The 17,103-nt window shown below is 44.3% G+C and overlaps 1 protein-coding gene across 1 annotated transcript; it reads left to right on the top strand.

Annotated features, from left to right (window-relative positions):
* The first annotated feature begins 6,931 nt into the window (after positions 1 to 6,931).
* Positions 6,932 to 9,232, top strand: LOC125111519 (olfactory receptor 52M1-like). The gene has a single exon (XM_047753479.1). The coding sequence runs from the start codon at positions 8,215 to 8,217 to the stop codon at positions 9,196 to 9,198; it is 984 nt and encodes a 327-aa protein (XP_047609435.1). The 5' UTR covers positions 6,932 to 8,214; the 3' UTR covers positions 9,199 to 9,232.
* Positions 9,233 to 17,103: the final 7,871 nt, after the last annotated feature.

Below are 17,103 nucleotides of genomic sequence, written 5' to 3'. Positions count from 1 at the left end.
CAACCTAGGAATGAGCTTGTCTGGCATTGGTCATGAAATGCCTTCCAAACTATGATCAAGTTTATGATCATGAGGAAGCACTGCTAGCTAAAGACCATTGCATGCCCCCTGATGCCACAAGAATGAGGTCACTAGCCCCCATAGTCACTGGCTTTTAACTACTCCTAAAAGGAGATGGGGACTGAGGAACTCTGTCCTCTAGAAAAGTCTGGTAGAACAGGACTTTGGCTAGCTAGAAGTTTTCATGAGAAAATTTTATAAACCCAGAATTCTCACAGCTTCTCATAGCTAGAAAAGCACTAAAATCATCAATGGAGACATCTGTGCTCCAAGATTAGTAGCAACCTTCTTGGGACTAGCAGCAACCATCTACCAACAAGTGTTTGATAGTCCATCCCCTACCTTTTCAGAGCAATTCCGCAGAGATCTGAAAGGCTCTATGCTGGGCCATAGTCATAAGTAGACCCCAAATAAAGCTAAACTCACAGCTCTCATGTTGGACTTTTTTTTTTTTTCCTCCATTGACAGGTCAAAGACTCAAGGAAAGATAAATATAAAAATTTGTGGGCTGCTGTGAAAGTAGTGCTTCAATATAGCTTTGAGTGTGTCTATTAGAGGAAAAATCTAAAATAACTTTCTACTTTGAAAAACTAGACCAAGAGTGACCTAAGCCTAAAGCAAACAAATTAGCAGACAATGAAATTGAAACAAGAAGCCGAGCAAGTAAATGAAATCAAAAGCTAGTTCCTTAAAAAAATCAGAAGTGATAAATTTCTAGCCAGTTTAAAAACATGCAAGTTACTCATTTCGGAAAAGAAAAATAGCATGCTTGTGTCTTAACTCTCTGAAATTAAAAGACCATCACTATTATTCCCATGAATGTTAAGAGTATTTTGAACAGCTTTATACCCATACATCTAACAACCTACGTGAACGGACCAATTTCCTTAAAACACAATCACACTCAAAACAAGGAGAAATAAATGTGAATATGTTTTTTAAAGAATTTGTCTATTAACCTTCCAATACAAGGCCCCTAACCCATATGATTTACTGGTAGCAGAGATGCAGAAATTCTTGGTAAAACATTATCAAACCAAGTCCACCAATGTGTAAGAATATGCACAGCAAACAAGCGAGATTTGCTCTAGGTAGGTATGCAGGGAGGAATCAGCATTTGAAAAAAATTGCTGTAATTTATCACAAAAGGCTAAAGAAATTATCGATAGTTGTAGAAAAAATTGACTACCTTCATAATACTCTTAGTAGAGTAGGAGTGAAAATTGTACCATTTTAACCTAGGGTATTTGAAGCTCAAACTTTCACTTTTCCACTACTCCTTATATAAGTCTCAGGCAAATTAGCCTCTCTGTGCCTCAGTTTCATGACCTGAGAAGTTATAAGAGCTCCTCTTTCATAGCACTGTTTTCATAAAAATAAAACAGGGAGATTGGCCGGGAGACGGCAGCCAGAGGAACCAACTTACAGCATCACAAGGCAGTAAGGGGTTGAGACCATGAGACAGGAGGAGTACTTGGTGAGCCTGGGGTGAGGATTTTACTCAACGACTAAGAATTTTAAATTAAGATTACACAACCTAATATTTGCCAAGTCATTCTGATACCCAAATCAATTGATATAGCCAAGTGTTTACCAGCCAAATAGGAATATGTATGAGCATGTCTATCTGAAGGTGATTCCTGTATTAACTATATATGCACGGTTGCTTCAGACTCTAAACAATCTTCCCAGGTGCTGGAAAACACAGAAAAGAGACTGTCAATATCCTACAGAATAGGGGATGTCGGGAGGCTAGGGAGTGGATGGGTTTAGCCTCAAAGATAGTTTGTGGGTAGGACGAAGGCTAGACATGGAATTCATGATAAATTCAGGGAGTTGGATACAGGGATAAAGAATCTGGGAGAGCTCACAGAAGAGGTAAAATTCAGGGGTGGCTATCAAGGACAGACGAGAATATGAGAGTTCAGGTACAGGGCTAACTGGATCCAGGGATAAAGGGGAGTAGGAGTAAAATTTAAATTTTCTGTATTGATTCTACTTCATTAGCCCCTGTTCTGACCATATGGGTTCCCGGTCTGAAGGAGACCCTTAAGCATGCTCTCCAGGCTTAATCCCTCCCAGAGACAAAAATAGCAGTGATGGTAGCAGCACTGTGTAAGCACCTGGTATTTGTTTTCTTACTAGTCCCTAGGACTGGAAATTAGAATCAGACAGATGCGGTCTCAGCCTATGCTGTTAACCACTCTGGTATACCAGTTTCCTCAAACAGGGATGGACTCTGGTTTGATTCCATATCCTGGTCCTTATCACTTACAAGAATTTTGAAAATGCGTTACCTATACTGAGCATCAGTATCCCTCTTTATGAATAAGAATCTTCTAGCTTCAGAGAAGATGAATTTTTGTGTCACTCGAATATTTATTCCCATAAAATCCACCGTATTTCCTGGACTAATAGGCTTAGAGTTCTATTTTTTTCCCCCCTAGAGTTGTATATGAAAAATGGTGTATTTCAGAGCAAGAGTAACAACTCATTGATAAGGCCATAGAGCAGAAATCCAACATTCAATTTATAAATAGAAATTGAGCTACACATCTTGGGTTCCTGTTATGTTGGCCCGACTCAGCACATTCTCTTCAGCTTTGATTGACCTGTGTAGGAAGCCAAGAGTCCAATGACTGACTCCAAGTCAGCACACAAGTCAACACACTCAAATGAAGGACTAAGGTATTTAGTGACACCAAGCTTGATGTTTCCCAGTCTGCCATTGGTATCTCACCCTGGGGCCCAGTGCCCTCTCCTGGGCAGTGGTGGAGGGAGCAGAGGGAGAGGGTTTGCTTCTGATTCATCTCTGCTTCTAAGGCTGAATACACAACTCATTTATTTAGTATAGATTTAAGATACAGTCTATGGAGAAGTTATTGTCTAAAGCTCCTCTGCATCTCTCATGCGTATTTCCTCATTAGTTAGGAAATGTCAGATTAGGCTGTTAAATTATTAAGAGAGAGGAGACTTACTTTAGATTTTAATGATTCAAACACTGATTTATTGAATACTTATTTCTTCATATCATGGGTTAGGGCAAGAAACATTGCTCACCTATTAAACTCTAAAGGCTGAGTACATCACTTAGATGAGTTGGTTACTGACGCAAGTTGCCAAAGCTAAATACGCACCTGTATGGAATATCATTTCCTACTTTTACTTGGCTAAGGGCAAGAAACATTGCTAACCTATTAAACTCTAAAGGCTGAGTACATCACTTAGATGAGTTGGTTACTGACGCAAGTTGCCAAAGCTAAATACGCACCTGTATGGAATATCATTTCCTACTTGGCTAAGGGCATAACATGTGTACAGGCACAGAAGCAAGAAATAACCCTGGATACTGAAGAAATCACAAGCAGTTTTACATAGAATGCAAATTATAAGAATGGGGAACAGGTAGCATACACTTCTGGAAGTTCCTAGCTTTTCCTGAGGTGCCAGATCCTCTGGATCCTCTGAAAGGGAAGGAGGAGTAAAATTTAAATATTCTCTATTCATTCTACCTCATTACCCCCTGCCCTGACCACACTGGCTTCTGGTCTGGGTCTGAAGGAGACCCTTAAGGATGCTCTCCAGGCTTAATCCCTCCCAGAGACAGAAATAGCAGTGATGGTGATAATGATACTGTGTAAGTACCTGGTGTGTTTGTTTTCTTACTAGTCTCTTTATATACAGTATCTCAGTTATAAAAGCCACCCAGCACCAGATATTATTCCCATTTGACACTTGAAGTGCAGGTGAAACAACTTGTTCAAGGTTACCCAGTGGGTAAGTCACAGAGCTGGCCTGCAAAGTCAAGCCATTGGAGCTTCAAAGGCCATGTCTTGCCCCATGTCCCAAAGCGCGATGAGCCACAACCCATGAGCATCTCATTACAACACACCAGGGGATAAACTGCTCTCTGGCTTTCCTCCTTCCTAAGAAATGGGATTTTAGGGTGAGAAGGTAAGGTCCAGAATGATGTGAGAATGCATGGCTCCACCCAAGTCCATGAGGTCCTTTCCTCACCTTGTAAACCAGAGGAAGGGGCTGAGTCTGCAGTATCTCATTTTTACCTAACAGCCATTTGTCTGTCTGGAAGTTCATTAAGGACTCTCATTACCTCCAAGAGCTGTAAGGATCTAAGACTTCCTTGAAGACTTAACAGTAAGGCTGAGCTCTAGTCCCAAGAGGATTCTTCATTCTCCTCTAGAGAAGTGTTTATGATTTCTTCTTGGTATTCTTAGACTAGCTCCAGGTTCTAGGCACATCAGAAGAACAAAAGCTGGATTTAGACTCAAGGGATCATGACTCAGTTACAAGGTCCGTCCTCCAGAGACCTAGACCTCTCTTGACTAATCCTTACATGCCATGGATAGCTGTGTTAAATTTAGATACTGTGTGCAAAATGAAATTTAGGTTTCTGGGACAAAGCCTGATTTTTTTCTTTCACTCCTGAGGAAGCCAAAAGATACAAGTAAGAATGCCCTTGCCTGCTGAGCAGAATGCTTATAAGTGCCAAGCCTCAGAGGCATTAGCAGAGCCTGAGGTTCTTACTGACACTACCCAGCCTGGGTAAAGCATCTAACAAGGAAAATCCAGAAAAGGAGCAAAGGTCATCACATGAGCAAAGTTTCCCAGCCTGAGAATGGACGGACTTGGGACCTCTGGGCACCCCAGGTTAGATCATGCTCCTGTCTTGGTCTTCACAACCCAGAGAGAAGGAATTCTCTTGGAAGGGGACTTAGAAAGGGTGGAGTCCACACAAAGCCACACATAAAGAGGCTGAAGAAGCCTCTAGTTCACTAATGCCAATACAGGACCCTAAAAAACACCGCCAGTTGTCTTAAAAAGGCATAATGTTTTATTCTCATTCAACATAGCAGGAAGTGTGCCAGCTTGGGGATTACAGAGAGATAAGACAGACATGCCTCCTACTTTCATGGAGCTCACATCTGTTTGGGTAAACCCAGGTATGGAGGCCATTCAGAGTGCTGGGTGTGTGCACAGCACAAAGATGGGCTTCTTTAGGATGATACCTGAGCCATGGTGATGTGCTGTTTAAGGACTAGCCAGGTGAGGAAGATGAGTTTTCCAGGAGAGAACATTGGTTGTCAGAAGAAAAATAACTTGTCTCTGTCGGGAAGTGCAAAAATTCAGCCATCTAGGAAACTTGTGAGAAGGCTGAGAATGGAAAAACTTGTGGTCAGTTTTGGCTAATCTATTCAGGTAGAGCGCAAGTAGGAGCTGTCCTGACAAGAGCCTTTATACCAACAGCACCCTGAACAGAAGCTGCAGTAGCCTCCTTCTGCTGTGTTTAAGGTGTGAGGGCTGCACATGAGAGGCATAAGTTAAGGAGTGTTAGGATCTTAGGGAACGAATTACAGTCTGCAAATCCAACCCCAAGGCTCAGCCCACCTCCACCCCGCTGCTGAAGAGCACCCCTCCCATCATGGGTACCCTTTCTCAGTTTTTATGATGTTTCCAGGGATGAAGAGGAAGAGTAAAGTAGAGATGAACATCCATCAGGAAAACAGCTCAGTGTGTGTCAGGGAGAGGAGAGGAGAGGAGTAAGTACAGTTGCTCATTCCCCAAGGTTTGAGGCCCTTTCAAAATAACTGAGGATGTCCAGTTTGGCTCTTAGAAGGTCTGGGATGTAGCAAAGGCCTGTCTGCCTTCAAGAAAATCACTTATGCCCATGATTCTCTAGGTAAACATTGAATTTCTTATTTGTATAGTGAGATCCTCTTACAATGTGACTTCTCTGCCCAAAGCTAGATGGAAACCACTGCCCCAGGGTGTGACTCAGTACTGCTGGGACTTAAATGGCATTAGAAGGAATTAAAGATGCCAGTGCAGCCTCCCCACTAACAAGGAGGAAGGTAACCACCCCAAGGGGGACAGCATCAGAACAAAAGGTAAACTTGCTTGGCAAGTCCTGTTGATTTTTCTATTCAATGACTCTCCCTTTCGAGAAGTAAAACATTTTCTCAAAGGGTTATACTTTGGCTTAGTACAATATCAAGTTATGAAAGACAGTTCAATAGGAGCTATGGGTGGAGTAGACACATCCCTGTTATTGTAAATCTAGATCACGGTCAGGACCACCCAGCCCTTGGCTACCAGGAGATCATAGCGCTTGTGCCTTTGCAACTGGCTCTGTGAGGCTGTCAACATTCAGGTTACGTGTCCTCCTGCGGAAGCAGACAGCTTTTCAAGAGCGGATACGGGAGAAGACTGCATACCACTGTGATCTGGTCCCATGTATCCAGAGAAGAAGTGGCACAGTTAAGGGGGCAATTGAAGAGACCATCTGCAGAAGCCTGGGAAGGGCTAGGGAAACCGACCAAGGATGGTGGAGCTCACGGCAGGACTAACCACAGTGAGCAGCATCACCTCAGACCTACCAGGTAAGGGAAGGTGCAGTTGCCAGGACGAACACAAAGGTGTGTGTTGGGGTGGGGATGGGGTCACTTCTCGGGAGCCGTGGCCTTTGGGAGGAAGCACCACACTGCCAAGTGTGCCTGGTGGGGAGGGAACTGGGAAACTCCTCTTGATCTCTGGTCTCACCCTCTTATCTCCTGATGGTGCCTCACACTGGCTGAGCCCACCTAGAAACTGGACGAATAAAGAAAAGCAGTAGCCCATAAATGGCAGCTTCTGGGGACACAGAACGGGTACCAAGAGGGACACATTCAGAATAGCCAGCACACCGGGGAAAGAAACCCAGACATGTTCCCCCCACCCGCCCCCTTGCCTCACCCCTCCTGGCTACTTCAGTCCCAGCTGGGGTCCTGTGCATCCTTTCCTTCCCTGCCCCAGGGACTCCCTTGTTCCTGCTGCTGCCAACACCTTTCCTATTCTCATCACAGTCGCCTATGAGAAGCTTGAGATGGAGAGCAAACCCAGCTCATGCCGAGGAATTCCGTGGGATAAAGTCACTACAACCAGCTGACAGAAGTTGTCATCTTCCCAGCACCGTGGCCACCTGGAGAGACACATTCCAAAATTCCTTGATGTTTGTTCAGTGTAGGTTTGGTTTTACACATTAGTCTCGGCTGCCTAAAGAGGCAAAGCTTAGTGTTAATTCTCTATGCCACACTATTTACACTTGCTGTAGAACAAGGTCAAATCCATTTCACTAAAGGGATAGAATAATTTGCCTGCAGCTCCTACTGCCAAGATCTGAAATCAGATCTGGAAAATTCCAAAGCACAGATGATGCCTACTCTTCTGTGTTCAAATAGGCTCAAGATGTAGAAGGCAGAGCTTCTTACATGCTTCTTTCCTTGAGATGTCTCTGTCATACACAGGAACACCTTCCCCTAGGAGCCCGTAGACTCTGGAAAGAGAAGTATTTCTACATCATCTTTCTAGCTATACATTTCCTCTTTAGACAGTTGCTCTGGACCAAGTGTTTCTTTGCTCCAACAATCATCTAGGCTTAATGTGGGTCCTCACTGAATATTACCTTTTTCCTTCCTTGGAGGACCCTCTCCACTTCCGGAATCTCATCCTCATATTCAGCCATGAAGAAGGCAGAAAGCCCTGGCAGGGATCTACCTTCCAGCAGACACACAAACTGAGCTCCAGGGACCAGCTCTCTCACCTGTCGGAATTCACTTTCTTACACCCTCTGGAAAGTCTCTCTTCTCCACCAGCCCACATCTACTTTGTGATTTTGGCCTACAGACTAAACATTCCAGTTCATCCAGTAACTAATGCTGGCCCCACAATTAAGCTGTGACAGATTCTGGGTAGTTCCAGTGATCCATCTAGAGTCCCAGAGTCTGTCATTGTACCTTTCAGGGTCAATATGTCTCTTATCAAGGAACCTTCACTCTGAATTGTGCTAATAGGATTTGGTGAAATACACGGCACCAACTTAGAGTTAAATGACTAGTCACATGGTTGTCTTTAGGTCATTTTCACTGGGGCAAGAACATTACTCCTTGAGAGTCATGTTGCATAAAGACACTCACATTTAAGTAAAAAATATTTGGCTTGTGCTTGGTAAACTTGTGGATGCCATATGTTTAATAACATGGCATGACATTCTATGCTTTGAAGAAAATTTAGACTCTCTTCTCGTCAATGATTCCATTCAATTTGTAGGACCTAATACTCTTGTTTTTTATTTAAAAAAATTCTACTGCATTTCAGGGCATGAGTGAGAAGGTTCATTTACACTCAGCCATGCTCACTTTTCATAATGTCTGCTCAGAACCCAGCTCCTTCCAGCTCACTGGCTTCCCGGGACTGGAGTCCCTGCACACCTGGCTCTCCATCCCCTTTGGCTCCATGTACCTGGTGGCCGTGGTGGGGAATGTCACCATTCTGGCTGTGGTAAGAGTGGAGCGTAGCCTGCACCAGCCCATGTACTTCTTCCTGTGCATGTTGGCCGTCATTGACCTGGTTCTGTCCACTTCCACCATGCCCCAACTGCTGGGGATCTTCTGGTTTGGTGCTGGTGACATTGGCTTGGACGCCTGCTTGGCTCAAATGTTCCTCATCCACTGCTTTGCCACGGTTGAGTCAGGCATCTTCCTTGCCATGGCTTTTGACCGCTACATAGCCATCTGTGGCCCACTACGTCATACAACGGTGCTCGCTCATACTGTGGTGGGACGTTTGGGGCTAGCTGCCCTTTTCCGGGGTGTTCTCTACATTGGACCCCTGCCTCTGATGATCCGCCTGCGGCTACCTCTTTACAAAGCCCGAGTCATCGCCCACTCTTACTGTGAGCACATGGCTGTGGTCACCTTGGCCTGTGGTGACAGCAGGGTCAACAATATCTATGGGCTGGGCATTGGCTTTCTGGTCTTGATCCTAGACTCAGTGGCCATTGCTGCCTCCTATGTGATGATTGGCAGGGCTGTTATGGGGCTGACTACTCCCGAGGCCAGGCTTAAGACGCTGGGGACCTGTGGTTCTCACATCTGTGCTATCCTGATCTTCTATGTTCCCATTGCTGTTTCTTCCCTCATTCACCGATTTGGTCGCCAGGTGCCTCCTCCCATCCACACCTTGCTGGCCAACTTCTACCCCCTCATTCCTCCAATCCTCAATCCCATTGTCTATGCTGTTCGCACTAAGCAGATCCGAGAGAGAATTCTCCAGATCCTAAAGATAGGAACCAAAATCAGATGACTAATATTTCCTTCTCTTAAATAAGCTCATGGAGAAAGGTTTTTTCCTAATGATTTTTAAAAATTTTTTAAATTTTTTGTCTTTTTGCCATTTTCTTGGGCCACTCCCATGGTATATGGAGGTTCCCAGGCTAGGGGTCGAATCGGAGCTATAGCTGCTGGCCTACACCACAGCCACAGCAATGTGGGATCCGAGCCGCGTCTGCGACCTACACCACAGCTCACGGCCACGCCGGATCCTTAACCCACTGAGCAAGGCCAGGGATCGAACCTGCAATCTCATGGTTCCTAGTCGGATCGTTAACCACTGTGCCACGACGGGAACTCTTGAGAAAGTATTTAGATAGGGTGGCAGCTTTCCATTTGAGAACATCAAGCAGTCTGACATGTTAAGCCCTGTGTTCTCTGGGTTTTGTAATTCCAAAGCAATGCAGGAAAAAAATCTCTAAATTCTAAGATGATTTTTTAATTACTGAAGGATATTTAAGCCTAAGATGACAAAACAAAGACATCCTGGGTGACAGTGATCCATCTGAAGGATCCTCGAGCATAATGAGCAGTCTTTTAAATGGATCACAAAATAAAGGTATGAGATCTAGCACGTGTGAGAACGTTGACTTTATCTTTCAGATTATATAGTAGCTTAATACCTACAAACTGTATAACATATAGCCCTTCTCTGCTCTCAATTGAAAAGCTACTTTTGTGACCCTCAAAACCACACTGTAAGGGCAGCAGTTATTGTTCGTTCTTTGTAGATGAGGAAGCTGATGTTTCCACAAGTGTTGCATCAAGGGACCTTGGGCAATTATCAGAGTTAAAAATAAGGAAATAAGACTTCTGTTTCTAATGGGAAAGCTTCTAAGCCCTTCCTATCCTTTTGCTCAACTGTGACAGAGTTGAAAGCCGTATTCCAAGGTGTGAGTGATTGTGCATTAGCGTCCTCAGCACAGCAGACACTGGCTGTCTTCACTCTCAGAACTGGGTGGGCACAAGTCACCATAGCAGTACCCTCTCAGTGTTCCTTCTCAGAGGGACCGCAAAGGGTAGAGATGGATTCTATCTCAGCCCAATGACCAACTATGCAACTTTATACACTAAACCAAGAGGAAGATGTTCAATATACTAAGCCTCAAATATACAAACCAACATGGGGTCTGATATAAAGGGATATAGTCGTGTGAAAGGAGAGCACCTCAGAGCAATCAGAAAACATGACTTGGTTTGCTTTGGCTCTTCCAATAATGGGAATAATTAGCATTTTAGGTATCAGTTGGGATACCTAGAATGTGTGATAATTTATGTTCCAACTATGTTCACACTTCCTCTAACACATCTAATTTGCATCCCCTGGCTCCACCACAGTATTTATTGTTCCTGAACCTATGTCCGAGTTTTGGAAGAGTCAAATGTTCTTCTTGTACATGGGAACACAATCATAAGTAAAATCCTTTTTCAATCATCCCAACCATGGTTGGGGAGCAGCAAAAAGGAATTAATGCCAGTATATGTTCACTGGCTCTCAGGGACATTTCTGTGGAGCCTAAGAGTAAAAGTACAGAGCCCAGGACTGAGAACTACCTCCAAACTTGTTTCAATGTATCATCCAACCACCAAGTTAACCCTAGAAGAAAAATGAGAAACATTCTTTCAGCACAGAACCCTTAGGTTTTCTGAGAGAAGAGTATACGCAAGGGAGTTGGACAAACGTGGATCTAGTTTATGGGATTCCACCATTGGAATTCTACCCAGTCTATGAGTGAGTTTATTCTCCAAAGGCTTTCAGTCTTTCAGATTGGTTACAGAATACCACTGTCCCTCAATTCTAGTGTCTCATATGTTTTTTATATAAATATTGTGAATCTGGGGGCAGCTAAGAAGCATGAGGTTGATCACCTAACCAGAACAGGCTGAGGAGTTCACAGATCACACAAGAAGCCAAGAGTTTTGTTGGGGAAACCTTGACATGTGTCTCCCAGGTGGTCCACATCAGGAAACACGACGGACTGAGCTTATCTGACGCCATCGAGATCCATCGCTGCATTCTGCAGAGGCCACGCTTCTCACAGTCAGCTTGCCAGCCAACGACTGGCTTTGACTGGGACAAAGTGGGCCCAGTCCCGGGAGACAGAACAGCTCTGCCAGGCAGTGATGGCTCCTGGACAGTTGGTCTTCCTTGATGTTTGAGAAACACAGTCACATCTAAGATGCCCTTCCTTCTCCTCTCTCTCCTTCACAAAGGAGAGACGGCTCACTCCACACCCTGTAGCTCCCTCTGCATCCTCTCTCACAGGCATAACCTCCAGTAAATCTCACATGTCAAATCCACGTTGTGGTCTGCTTTTCGGAGGACGCAGGGTGGTCAGAGCAAGCAGAAGGTAAGACAGAGTTACAGGACTGGCTCATTAACTGCCTGGTAGATGAAAAGGATGTCACACTATTTAGTAGGTATGTCAGAGGTAGTCGCTTGCACTAGATAGTGGCTCAATTGCCAAAGAGTCCACTGGCTGTGAACTAAGAAAACATCCAGAAGAAGGAAGCGCTGTGGCAGATGTGATGATTCAAGCATTCGAAAGACACTAGTTGGGGGACAACCAACAAAGACATTAGAGGAAGGCTTTTTCTTAAAATAACCTGAAGGATTGAAGGCTATTAACAAGCCGTCACTAGTTAAGGGCCCTTTTGTCTGATCCAACAGATTCCCTCTCTCACTTATCTCTTGCAAGAATGTAGACTAAGCAGCAGGCTGAAGACAATTGTTAGAGGCACAGAAAACAAGAGTTGTTCGGATGCTTAGGCTCCAAAGTCTGATATTCACAGGTCAGAAGTCTATTTGGGAAAACTACAATTCCGAAAACATGTGGATGGATGCCCTTGAGGATGTTGGCACTATTGATACCCTAAAGGCTTTGGGCTCTTAGACGTGACTCAGGTATCCTTATTAAGAAGTAGCACTTTTGTGAGGCAAAAAAATGTCCTCCCTCAGGAGCTGCTCTCACATCCTCTCCTGGGCTGCTAGGCTGGTAACCAGGGTTAAAGATAACACACTCTTGCTGGGGATGGGCAGGTTCTGGTAGTCAGACAACTATCTGTACAGCAGAAGAGTTCTCAGAATGAGTGCATACTCATGAGAGGAGAAAATACTTCCTTTTCAGGACTGAGTTTCAGAGATACTTGATCAAGAGGGATATAAGAGACATAAAAATATATAGGAAAAAAATCTTCTTGGAGGTTATTTCTTGGGATGTGGGATTTATTGCCTCTTCAAGGACCCCAGGAGTTAGCACAAACTCACTGCTTGGGTAGGACTTTTAACCCCAAAAACAATCATGGCCAACGCTCAGCAAAGGGAAAATACTTAGGTTGTCCTGGGAGAGGGTAGATGAAGTAAGAGGGGCTGGTCATATTGTAACAGACCTATCAAGCAGGGGCAGAAGACCCCTCAGAGAAATATGTTCAATGAGAGGCTAGAGTAGACACAGCACTCAAAGACATTAGGAAAAGTCTAGTGACATGGGCACCAGCACCAACAAGAAGTTCAATGGTGACTCTCTCCTCTGCTCACCAGAGGTGATGGTAGCAAAGGAAGTTAGAGCTCTGGGCTCATTAATATATATGCGGATAGAGGGGCCATATGGAGGCCAGGTGGAAGCCCTTAACCACATGTCAGAAGGCTGGAGTTACTTTACAAAGTAGCAAAATTGAAGGGGCTTGGCCCACAAGGAGTTCTAGAGGTGGTTCATAAGGTATTGCGTCCTAAGGGCTAAGAGAGATGGAGAGCCAGCAAGTTTTTGCTTACCATTTAAGGAACAAGGTAAGAATGGAGGATTAGGAGGCTGCGGCTGGTCCCTCCACTAAAGTCACTCTCTCGCCCACTTCCTAGACCTGTGCCAAGTTTCTGTGCAAATCTAGAGCCCACTAACAAAAGAGGTGCTGGGATTCCCTAGGTGGAAGAAGTGTATATATTATACACCATATAAATTACATACTACAATTCCCCTGAGATTGACTTTAAAGATTACTATGGAGACATACTCTTGCAATTGTGTGTTACAAAGTGGAGAAAACCAAGACATTGAAAGTTATCAAGAGCATCTGAGTTGACATTGATACCCAGAAATCAAAAGCATGCTCATGGTCCTCTCGTAGAGCTGGGGCTCTGCTCTGGGCCGCAGATTCTGGTGAGTAAATGGAGTCCTGAAGAAAGTCAGTCCTCAGCGGCAATATGTAATTAGAATTACTACCCTTGGTAGTTGGAGGGACTCCCATATGGTGTCTTTGGCGTGTTAGGTAAGACCTACAGAGTGGTGAGGGCCAAAGAACCTGTAAATCTCTCAACCAAGAGATTAAAAAATATGCTTGTTAGGTGTATGGTAGAGAATTTTGCAAGTGAATTATTTTCCATTATAATTATAAGCTTAGAGACAATTTGAAATAAGAGGGGATGGGCAATAATTCCCATATACAGTTTGCCTCAGGAGCATATTAATCCTTTTCCCCTGTGCCATAATACAGCCTAAGAGCTGACTGGGCCTCTCTCAGACCAACAGTGATCCATCAATGGCATCGTGTTGACTGGGCGAAATGAGATAGAGGTATTTAGAACAGCAGAGGCCTTAGGAAGACACAGATGCTCCAGAGGGTAGGAGACAACTCCTGAGAACATTCAGGGACCTAGAGCTTCTGGGACTCTTAGGGTCCAACGGTAAAGAAACACGACCAGAGGCAAAGGTCTTCATCTCACAGCTTCTACCGGAAGGAAAGCACGAGGCCACCCTGGGTTCCGAGGAGCACACATTCCTCCCTCAGGAATCCTGCTTTGGTCCACATCCCAGAAGACGTGGGAGGAGCAAGCCTAGAGCAGAAACAGACTGTATCAGATCCAGACTATGGTTCCAGCATCACCGCCCCGAGGCCTTTTAACCTGGCAACAGTAGCAGCAAAGACTACGTTTGGCCACAGCCCCATGTAGGTGTCCACTGATGGAGGTTGACGAAGCTAATATTCCTATGAATATCTGTCAGCAATCTGTCAAACAGATCGATGCTGAAACCCAGATATAGCAGGATTATTCTTTAAGGACACCAACCATTGTGGGCCTCCTCAATCCTAGGAAGTGTGGTGGTATGTGCTTCCAATGATTCATACTTATTCTTGGCACGGATCTGCATTTCTTGCCAGCACTTCTCTTTGAGGGATTCCTGAATGCTGATTTATAGGCAGGACCTCCGGCATTGCACAAAACTGAAAGGATAGACATTCTTCTGAGAAGGAGATGCAGGATGGGGCTCATGACCATAGGGTCCATAGTAGTATTATATTACCTCACCCACCAAAAGCAGCTGGCTCACAGAATGCAGAGCCATCTTCTGAGAAAACAGCTGAAATACAGTTCAAAGGCAGCACTTTCCACAAGTGGAGTGCTGTCTTTTGGCATGTGGTCCATGAACAGAACCAGAGCTCTATATGGTGCTGGCTCCCCAGTAGGAGGAAAAAAGGAGAATCAGCAGGAGTGTTCCTTACACCACCCCCATGAACCCACTAGGGGATTTTGGCTTCCTTCCCCTGCATGTCATGGTCCTGTAGGATTGGAAGTTCTGGTCCTCAAAGGGGGTTCACTCTTGCCAAGAGACAGAGGAAGGGCCCCTTTGAGCTACAAGTTACAGCTACCATCAGACTCCTTTGAGTCTCTTATGCCCATGAAAAACAGGTGAGAAGGGATTTGCAATACTGGCAGGAATCCCTGAAACTGAATTGAGAGGTAGGGCTGCTCTTAAACACAGTTGCAGGTAAGAATTTATAAATGTGCTCAGGAGTCAGGTCATCAACTGTGACATTTTGTGGTACTCCTTCCTTCATTGTAACCTGGAGCGTGTGCATGTGCAACAATCTTGCAATGAAGAGTATGATTATTAAGGCTTCAGCCCCTTCAGGAATATTAGGTTTGGGTCATTCTACAGGCAAGCCACCAAGATTCATGGTGGTTGAGAACTGAGGGGGAAAGAACTTCAGAGAGAGAAGAGGAGAGGATGTTACAGTTGTGGCTCGAGATGCACTTCGGAGGCTGGGGCTGTCTAGGTCATCACATCTTTTAAGTTTGCTTTTAGCAGAGAAATCCATGGAAACTACAGAGGAACTGGTTCTAACATCTGTTTACAGATCTGTATGATGCAAGAATGGATTGTGGTGGCCATAAAAAGTATGCTTCTGGACTTATTAATGCTGGCCATTCTTACATGGATGGAACAAGAGACTCATACTGAGTGACGTAAAGTCAGAAAGAGAAAGACAAATACCATGATATCACTTATATCTGGAATCTAATATATAGCACAAATGAACGTTTCCACAGAAGAGAAAAATCATAGGCTTAGAGAATAGACTTGTGGCTGCCCGGGGGGAGAGGGAGTGGGAACTTGGGGTTAACGGATGCAAACTATTGCTCTTGGAATGTATTCACAATGAGATCCTGCTGTGTAGCATTGAGAACTGTGTCTAGCTACTTACATCGCAACACCACAATGAGAGAACAAATTATGTATACGTGTATGTGTAACTTGGTCCCCATGCTCAACAGCAGAATAAAAAAAATGAAATATCCACTTAAAGAACAAAGTATGCTTCTCAGCCTTGACTGCAGGAAACATATTTGACAGTCTAAGACCTTGTGCTCTGAAGTTCATGGCATTGCCTGGGCTTATGGGCTGCTTCCCACTAACGCATGAAAACACCACTAATAAGGCAGGTCTATTTTTGTGAGCTGGGTTCCTTTGGCTCAAGCGCTAACTGTAGCTATTCCAAAACGTTCTTAGAAACACACTCAGTTTAAGACTTCTTTCTCCCTGTCTCCCTCTTAGATGATATCTGCATTGTGGTTTCATGGCTCTTCCAGCCTCAGGATCCCCCCCCCCCTTATCTTCCTTCATGGGCATTTCCCCTCTGAAAACCAGGGACCCCATCTAATTTCATGTTACCCCTACTCCTTAGGGAGCTCATTCCACTGCAATTACAGTAAATCCCACTGAAAATTCTTCACGTGCTCACAAGACAGTCCTGTGGAGAAAGGTTATACCTCCATGACTAAACCTGATGGAGAGAATTTTCACATATTGAGGTATAAGGAAGTCATTTTGGCTCATACCTGGTTCATCCCGATTTTGTATCAACTACAGCCCGACTCACTGCCTGTCCAACATGGAGAACATTTTGACCACTAAAATAAAGAATATCTATTCAAATAAGGATAAATAATTCCCTATGGCATCCATGCTAATACTCCCTCGGATATAAGGTTCCCTTCTAAGACATCAGCACCTGCTATCTGACTGTATAGACACAAAGTTTGAAACTTTAAAAGGACCACCACTGTCATGTTTATGTTCCTTGTTTGATAAGGTCTAAGACTATGCTTAACCATACATCAACTGAGCAATTTCTCAGAGCTCTCCGAGTGGCTACACTCAGCTCTCTTAGGCTACAGTACTCACTGTGGCTCAAAAAAATCTTTATTATAGGTTCTTCATTATTTATATCAATGAGCCCTTTCTGAGACCTCTTTTCAAAGATGGCGCTTAAGACCTTTGAGAATGAACTGTAACTGTCACAACACTCAATACACAGCAGTGCTTTCTTTTCCTTACCCTGGAACAGAATATGAGGGAAGTTCCAGTGCAGATAAACATGAAGGACTTGTCAGATGTGTCCTCGGGCAGTTGAGTTCAAGGTGCAGCCTAAAGGCAGAGAAGCTAAGTCACAGGCATTTTCACAATTCATGATGTCTTGTGGGGAGGAGGACACAGCTCCAAGAAGAGCCTGAGGCTTCTTTAGACCATCAGATTGAGGAAACTGAGTTGCAGCAATGTCGTTTTCCTCTGATAGATTTTTTTTTAAAAAACTTATTGAAGTA

The sequence above is a fragment of the Phacochoerus africanus genome, chromosome 11 (assembly GCF_016906955.1).
Source record: "Phacochoerus africanus isolate WHEZ1 chromosome 11, ROS_Pafr_v1, whole genome shotgun sequence".
Classification (NCBI taxonomy): domain Eukaryota; kingdom Metazoa; phylum Chordata; class Mammalia; order Artiodactyla; family Suidae; genus Phacochoerus; species Phacochoerus africanus.
The sequence above is the reverse complement of the archived record's forward strand: the minus strand, read 5'-3'. Positions and strand labels throughout refer to the sequence as shown.